Source organism: Micromesistius poutassou (genome assembly GCF_964030765.1).
Source record: "Micromesistius poutassou genome assembly, chromosome: 15".
NCBI lineage: Eukaryota > Metazoa > Chordata > Actinopteri > Gadiformes > Gadidae > Micromesistius > Micromesistius poutassou.
In genome coordinates, this window is record NC_140285.1 from 1928864 (window position 1) to 1937183 (window position 8320).

The 8320-nt window shown below is 47.7% G+C and overlaps 1 protein-coding gene across 1 annotated transcript; it reads right to left on the bottom strand.

Moving 5' to 3' along the window:
• Positions 1 to 56: 56 nt before the first annotated feature.
• Positions 57 to 7161, bottom strand: LOC311359243 (ADP-ribosylation factor-like protein 8A). The gene is made up of 7 exons (XM_084479226.1): positions 6724 to 7161; positions 5941 to 6021; positions 5652 to 5725; positions 4754 to 4847; positions 3367 to 3434; positions 2496 to 2566; positions 57 to 1953 (listed from the first exon to the last, which is right to left on the bottom strand). The coding sequence occupies exons 1-7, from the start codon at positions 6844 to 6846 to the stop codon at positions 1901 to 1903; spliced, it is 564 nt and encodes a 187-aa protein (XP_084335352.1). The 5' UTR covers positions 6847 to 7161; the 3' UTR covers positions 57 to 1900.
• Positions 7162 to 8320: the final 1159 nt, after the last annotated feature.

Sequence of the window (8320 nt, forward strand, 5' to 3'; positions counted from 1 at the left end):
GATAGGTTGACAGTCCGGGGGGGGGGGGGGGGAGTAAACGACACCCACACAGGAAGTGCCACATCACATGTTCTTCATCATATTTATTAGTATCATAGACAAGCATGTTTCTATTAAAACACATTAACTGAATCAAAACAATCATGTACAAACAGGCTTAAACTGGCTGTGGCTCTGAGCCATGAGGCCGCCCACACCGCCCTGAACCAGTCCTCTGCCTTTAATTATCATTGGTGACGTCATTAGTGTCCGGACCAATCACAGGATGGCATTCCAATAGGCCCCGCCCCCTGCTCAAATGGATGCCCCCCCACTCAAGCACAATTGGTGCATGAGATAGAGGGCATGTGATGTCATTCTATTAGAATCCAGGTTGACTAGATGGAACCCGATCCGATTGGCCGTCTAGGAGGGGGCGGGTCTGGAGACTGGTTGAGGGCAGATCATTGGTCAGTGAATCACGTTATGATCTGGAGTAGTAAAACAGCCGTTAGACTTCCTTCACAACGTGCTGCTTGAAATCGCTGTCCACAGACCCTCTCTACCCTACTGCATGTTGTAGTACTACTGTAGTACTACTGCAGGTTGCAATAATTTGACCAGTTTAAACCTTTACTTCAACACCTCTTCCATCAGCATGCAAACTAAACTAAACGCAAGACACAGGCTCCTCCAGACCAGTCCAACCACCACACTCCAGTACAGACCAGTCCAAACCACCCACCAGTATAATCTAGCTGAAACCAGCAGAGCGAAGCCAAAACCCTGTCCTGACAGAGTACTGAGAGTACAGACAGAACTACAGATCTTCACCCTTTTTGGACCAAGAGAAGCTCTCCTGGACCTCCTCCTGTTGGACTCTGCTTCTCTTCAGTGATTAGAGATCACTAACGACTTATCGACCAATCGACAAAAAGGTGAAGAGCAGATCAGACGCTCCATGCTGGGTCACCAGAGGGGACCACTGGTTCAGACCAGTACAGACAGACTGGTCTGGATCCGTGGAGAATGGTGTAGACCTATAGTTAAACCAGTACAGACCGGCTTGTAACCAGTACAGCCCGGTTTGTGACTAATAAAGACCGGTTTGTGACCAGTCCAGACCGGTATGGTCTCCATCTCTTGAAGTATGAGGACTATAAACAGGGCCTTGTATGACGCTGTGGTGATAATCTGGGATAATAATTACACGCATAACTTAAATAAAGTGTCACGCTAAAAGCCAAACAATCCTGTGATGGCTGTAGCAGGGGGCTAGCTCACTAGCTAGCTGAATGCTAAGGCAATGGAGTTGAGCGGGTGCTAGCACGGTTGGGCAACGCTGGACAACCATCAGGTCTTATGTTTAACTCTGCAGAGAAGCCCTGGACTCAAGTCACATGACCCACCTGGTCCAATCAGCTAACAACTCAAACTAGAAAACACTGAATTCTGGGATATATAGTCCAGAGTCGTCTTTCATGGTAAAACAATAAAAAAAACAATAAAAAAAGCATAAGAAATAAAGCTTATTACAGAAATATAAACAGAATGAGAAATAGTTTCCAGTTAAAGTACCACTTCCTTAAATCTGGACAGAGCACATGATCTCACAATATGAAGGTTATTAACATTATTATTATTATCATCATCATCATCATTATCTTACAAAACAAAACCAACAGTGCAATAAAAAGATTTAACACCGCCCTCCTCCTCATGGGGGGGGGGGCTGGGACAGACAGACGGAGGACTGGGGGATGGTCGGCGGGATAGAGCAGAGGAGGGGTGGGTGGGGGACGAGAGGTGGAGTTAGGTGGTAGAAGCAGACAGAGTGGTCAATGTGTGTGTGTGTGTGTGTGTGGGGGGGGGGAGGGAGAGGGGCGTGGCTATGTTGGTCACTCAGGTGGGCGTGGCTATTTCAGGAACTCCTCTTGGTTCTAGAATGTTGGATCAACCACTGGAGAGTGATGTCTAGAGGAGAGAGAGAGAGAGAGAGGGAGAATATTCAGTGTGTGGGTGGTACAGTTGTATATGTAGAGGTCGCCTTGGCATGCGTTTAAGCGTTTACCTGTTCAATAGTTAAAAATCATAACAGAGCATCATGTTAGCGAGCACCGTGTACCGAGAGTCATGTTAGCGAGCGTCATGTTGTAGTCCTCCTCATTACGCTCGCTAACATGACGCTCGCTAACATGGCGCTCGATAACAATGCACTCGCTGTGCATTGTTATCACTCGCTGTGCATTGTTATCACTCGCTGTGCATTGTTATCGAGCGTCATGTTATCGAACGTCATGTTATCGAACGTCATGTTATCGAGTGTCAAGTTAAAGAGCGTCATGTTAGCGAGCGTCAAGTTAAAGAGCGTCATGTTAGCGAGCGTCATGTCAGCGAGCGTCATGTTAGCGAGCGTCATGTTAGTGAGCGTCATGTTAGCGAGCGTCATGTTAGCGAGCGTCATGTTAGCGAGCGTCATGTTAGCGAGCATCATGCAGCGTGTGAAGGCATCTCACCGATGTTGTCTTTCTCCTTGCAGGAGATGGAGTAACAGCAGATCTCCCGGTCCTGGATGGCTGAGAGGTTCCTGACACACACAAGATAATAACATGATCATATAGTAAATATCATATAGGTCATGTTAGTTAGTTAGTTAGTAGTAACATGATTATATAAGTTAAGTAAGGGATAATGTATAGAATGCCGGTCATTATTGGGAAAATAAGCCCCGACAGGGCGAACCGGACACAGACGCAAAGCGGAGGTGTCTTGCTTCGCCCTAAAGGGGCTTATTTTCGATAATGACCGGCGTTCTATACATTATCCCACTTATAACACGGCTACTTGCCAAAATGAAAAAAATTATTGTCTATTTACAATTTATTTGATACCATTCGTAGTGTTGATCAGGAGAGAAATAGTTTGCGAAAGACGTTGACGTCGCTTAGCAACCAAATACGCTGGGGTTGATAAGTTACCGGACTACTTGGAGAGATTTGAAAGACGTGATTCAGAGGCAAAAAATCCACTTTCCTTGACAGCGGTCATTATATGCTTAGCAACGGTCAATTATCGAAAAATAATTCACCGCCGGAAGTCGGAAGGCCCATGCAAGTGAACGGAGCGTTCCACAGCACTGAGAAGAGCCGTGTAATAAACAAAAATAATTGACCGCTGGAAGTCAGGAAGGCCCATTCAAGTGAATGGAGCATTCTAAAGCATCAAGAAGAGCCATGAAATAATATCATATAGTTCATCACTAAACATGATTATATAACTTACTATCATATAGTTCATATTAGTTAACATATATATATATATATATAGTGAATATAACACGATTTATATTAATTATAACATGACAATAGTTAATATAACATGACTTACATCCTCTCGATGAGCTCCTTCTCATCCAACGCTCCCTGAAGGTCTCTCTTATTGCCCAGAACCAGCACCTGCAGACAGACGGACAGACAGACAGTTATTCCTTGTTGTTTTACCTAATGGGGAGAGGCTGGTTGTTTACATGTCTTGGAGGTTCTGCAGGGTACAGGACTAACAGGGTAGTAAGGGGTACAACAGGGTAGGAGGAGGACTAGGAGGGGTAATAAGGACTACAGTAACAGTACTTACAGGGTAATAAGGAGGACTACAGTAACAAGACTTACAGGGTAATGAGGAGGAGGGGTAATAAGGAGGACTATAGTAACAGGACTTACAGGGTAATAAGGAGGACTATAGTAACAGGACTTACAGGGTAATAAGGAGGACTATAATAACAGGACTTACAGGGTAATAAGGAGGATTATAGTAACAGGACTCACATGGTAATAAGGAGGACTACAGTAACAAGACTTACAGGGTAATAAGGAGGACTATAGTAACAGGACTCACAGGGTAATAAGGAGGACTATAGTAATACCGCTTTTCCACCGACAGTACCAGCTCGACTCGCCACAACTTAACTCGGCACGACTCAGTTTGGTTCCAGGCACGTCGTTTCCATCTAAAAAAGTACCTCTTCAACGTGGGCGGGTCGTAGAAAAGAACCTCTTCAACGTGGGCGGGTCGTCAGATAGCACGCATGCTCGAAACTGCAGTGACGTACTTATCCACGCGACACATAAAAACACAGGGCTGGCTAGGCTAAACAAAACAACAATGGAGGACTTGGAGGTGTTGCTGTACTTGCTGTTCAGACTGTGGATTGTGGTGACACACAAAGCTAGAGAGGAGAATTTCCAAAATTCAATCGCTATTGTGGACTGAATGCAGATGCTAGTGGTATTTAAAGATGCCGGCCGGGTGTCGGGTTTCACGTTCGGACGTCGCGCTCATCATGACTCATCCAGTGGGGTCACTCTCTGGCCAACAGCGGCCAGCTGCCTGTTTACGTCACACAAAAGTACCTACTCCGCTCGCTTGGAACCTCGACGGAGGTGATACTAAAAAAGTACCCGGTACCAGGTACTTTTTTTGCCAATGGAAACGCAAAAAAAGGCGGGCCGAGTCGAGGCGAGTCGAGCTGGTACTGTCGGTGGAAAAGCGGCATATCAGGACTCACAAGGTAATAAGGAGGACTATAGTAACAGGACTCACAGGGTAATAAGGAGGACTATAGTAACAGGACTCACAGGGTAATAAGGAGGACTATAGTAACAGGACTTACAGGGTAATAAGGAGGACTATAGTAACAGGACTCACAGGGTAATGAGGAGGACTATAGTAACAAGACTCACAGGGTAATAAGGAGGACTATAGTAACAGGACTTACAGGGATGCCCTGGAGCTGCGGTTTGTCCAGCAGGTTGTGGAGCTCGTTCTTGGAAGCTTCGATCTTCTCTGGGTCTGCAGCGTCCACCATGTAGCTGTGGACCAACACAGACGAGTGAGGAGCAGGGTGGGGTCACGGGTGGTGTGTGAGGAGCATGTGGGTGGTGTGTGAGGAGCAGGGTGGGGTTGGGTGGTGTGTGAGGAGCAGGGTGGGGTTGGGTGGTTTGTGAGGGGCAGCAATTCTGGAAAATCCATGTTGTTGGAGTTTTGCCATTTTAATATTTGTTTTTGCTTTCTGTTGCGTTACCCAACCCCTGTCAGTTTGCCAATATGCCCCGGAGTCCACTGAACCGAGAGGGATCAGCAACTGATGGTCATAAATGACGACCGGCAAGACACAGAGACCATTGGCCAGAATGCAGGACCTCTGGCACTCTAGGTAAACATCTCCCTCATCTCCCTTTGGCCTCCAGGTAAACATCTCCCTCTGGCCTTCAGGTAAACATCTCCCTCTGGCCTTCAGGTAAACATCTCCCTCTGGCCTTCAGGTAAACATCTCCCTCTGGCCTTCAGGTAAACACCTCCCTCAAAGATTAACATGCAATCTGAGTGTGGGGTGGTGTATGAGGACCAGCCTAAGTGTGGGGTGGTGTATGAGGACCAGCCTAAGTGTGGGGTGGTGTATGAGGACCAGTCTAAGTGTGGGGTGGTGTATGAGGACCAGTCTAAGTGTGGGGTGGTGTATGAGGACCAGTCTAAGTGTGGGGTGGTGTACGAGGACCAGCCTAAGTGTGGGGTGGTGTACGAGGACCAGCCTAAGTGTGGGGTGGCGTATGAGGACCAGAGTGTCTGCGGTTTCTGAGGACCAAAGTGACGTGGTGTGTGAGGACCAGACTTACACGATAGCACTGACACCACGACAGTACCGCTCCCACATGCTCCTGAAGCGGGGCTGACCTCCGATATCCCACAGCTAGAGAGAGAGAGAGAGAGAGAGAAAGACTATACATATCACTTCATCCATGAGAGAGAGCGAGAATACACACATAACTTAATCTGACAGATGGAGTGATATCCCAGATGAGCTTCATTTAGAGACACACTGATGTAAACATTGATTTATTGATTAATATATATATATGACATGTGACCATGTAGCCATTCACAGTAGGGAGTGGTACTACCAACCTTTATGGTCACGTTGCCCTTGGTGATCTTCCTCATGTTGAAGCCCACGGTGGGAATCATGTCTTCACTGAACTGACCCGACTGGGGAGAGAAAATAGCATTTATTATTATTAGCATTATTGGGATTTCAAACCAAGCCGTCTAAACTGCTGGGGACAATAATAATCAAACACAACTGCGTTCACAAGAGTTTCCACAGCAGAACCTCATCAGATTACTACTGAATCTACTGGACGTCTCGGACACGACTGACGGGGCAGTGTTTGAGGAGAGTAAGTTACAACGGTGTGTCTTTCGCTCCGATCAGCACCGATGTGTGTGTACGGTAGATGTCCTCACACACATCGACCACGGGGGCAGTAGAAATTCATCACTTCATCACATTAACGTCTTAACATTTCTTCTTCTGTCTTCCCAGCTAGCTTTTAAAGATCGCTCAGGACCTCCTCAGGTTAGGAGAGGAAGCCGTCATGACATGAGATCATCCGAGGGCCCTCAGAGGACTTCTCCTGGCCGGGACCTGAGGACTGGACCACAGAGGAGGTCTCTGGTTCAAATGTTAAATAAGCGCGTCCACGTGGACACATGCGGCGGTGACAGGTCGGTCCTTAGATGACCGCCCCCCGTCCTTAATCAACACAACTACACGACATGACGTCTGTTCCGAACGCCTCTCCATCCGGGGAGCCAGATGTGAGGAGACGTGACGGGTCCGCCTTCCTGCCCGCATCAACAATGGAGCAGCTGGTTAGCATGTAGCACAACAAGCCGCCGGACACCCACCGCGATCACGTTGACGAAGGTGGTCTTCCCGGAGTACTGCAGGCCCACCAGGGTCAGCTCCATCTCCTCCTTCCAGAACAGCGCCTTGAACCAGTCCAGCAGCTTGTTGATCAGCGCGATCATCTCTGGGCCGGATGATGCGGAGCTAGCGGCTAAGTGGCTAGGCTAGGTAGCAAGGTGGCTAGGCTAGAAGGCTAGGTGGCTAGGCTAGGTGGCTAGGTGCAGCGGAGGGCTGGGAGCCGTCACGGTGACAGCCGGACAGACAGCGGGCAGCGGGCTGGATCCGGCGGGGAGCGGAGGTCTTCTGGCCCGGGGGAGCAGCAGGAGTATGCGCTAGTACACAGTAGTAGACAGTAGTACTTTAGCAGTATTTACTAGTATTTGGGTTTTCTGTTGACGCCTTTAGGTGTCAGCTGTGCGCCGTCCTTCCTGCTGGGTGGGGTTTGGTTTGGGAGGAGGAGGAGGAAAGACAAGAGGAGCCACGGAGTCCTGGAGCTGGACTCACCAACACACACCGCCCCCTACTGGATTCACTAACACAACGCCCCCTAGTGGAATCACCAATACACACCGCCCCATACTGGACACGAAGACACACACCGTGAGGTGGTCTGAAGCAAGACGTTCTGTACAGTGTGACCACACACACACACACACACACACACACACACACACACACACACACACACACACGTCATGTTTAATTTGAAGTCTAGTCTAGTCTTTAATTTGAAGTCTAGTCTACAAATAAAACACACCATAAGCAGCTACGAGCAGATCCATGGTGGTGCGACTCGGGTTCACCACCAGATGTCGCCCTCTACCCAATTCAACAGATACAATGTACTTCATGAATAGAAACAATGTACTTTATCAATAGCTACAATGTTATTTATCAAAAGATACAATGAACTTCATCGGAAATTCCTCCGATACATCCTAAAATGCAGTATCGGGTATCTCTGTGCCGATCCTATACCATCACATGAAGCTCATTTACTACACAGGCAAAGAACATCACAAACACGTGCAGTGTAATTATGCTGCGTTCATTTATGGTCGGAGGTGGAAAGTCGGAATGGGAAACGCGTCATCACGTCACCTCCGTGTGATCGAGCAACCAAGTCGGAAAAACATGGATGCCTGGACGTTTAACTAAAAGAATACAAATGTGTTATTCTAATTGTAGATTAGAAATGTAAATTAACTGACTATAAATGACTGTCATCGTAAGAGAACCCTTCAATAAGAACAAGGGCTATTAGTAGTTACAATGCTAGATGCTGCATCGGTATATACTCGGTATCGGCCAATACTCAAGTTCAGGAATCGGAATCAGTATCGTAGGGAAAAAAATGGTATAACATCTCTAGATACAATGTACTTCATCAGTAGAAACAGGGTCCTCTAGGACTCTAGGCGGGTCTGATGGTCTTCAGGGTCCTCTAGGACTCTAGGCGGGTCTGATGGTCTTCAGGGTCCTCTAGGGCTCTAGGCGGGTCTGATGGTCTTCAGGGTCCTCTAGGGCTCTAGGCGGGTCTGATGGTCTTCAGGGTCCTCTAGGGCTCTAGGTGGGTCTAGGTGGTCTTCAGGGTCC

Coding starts and splice junctions, on each gene's coding strand:
- LOC311359243 (XM_084479226.1), bottom strand. CDS start 6,846: ATGATCGCGCTGATCAACAAGCTGCTGGACTGGTTCAAGGCGCTGTTC. Junction 4,848..5,651: donor CGTGGTGTCAGTGCTATCGT/GTAAGTCTGGTC, acceptor GTTGGTCCACAG/CTACATGGTGGACGCTGCAG. Junction 1,954..2,495: donor CAAGGAGAAAGACAACATCG/GTGAGATGCCTT, acceptor TCTCTCCTCTAG/ACATCACTCTCCAGTGGTTG.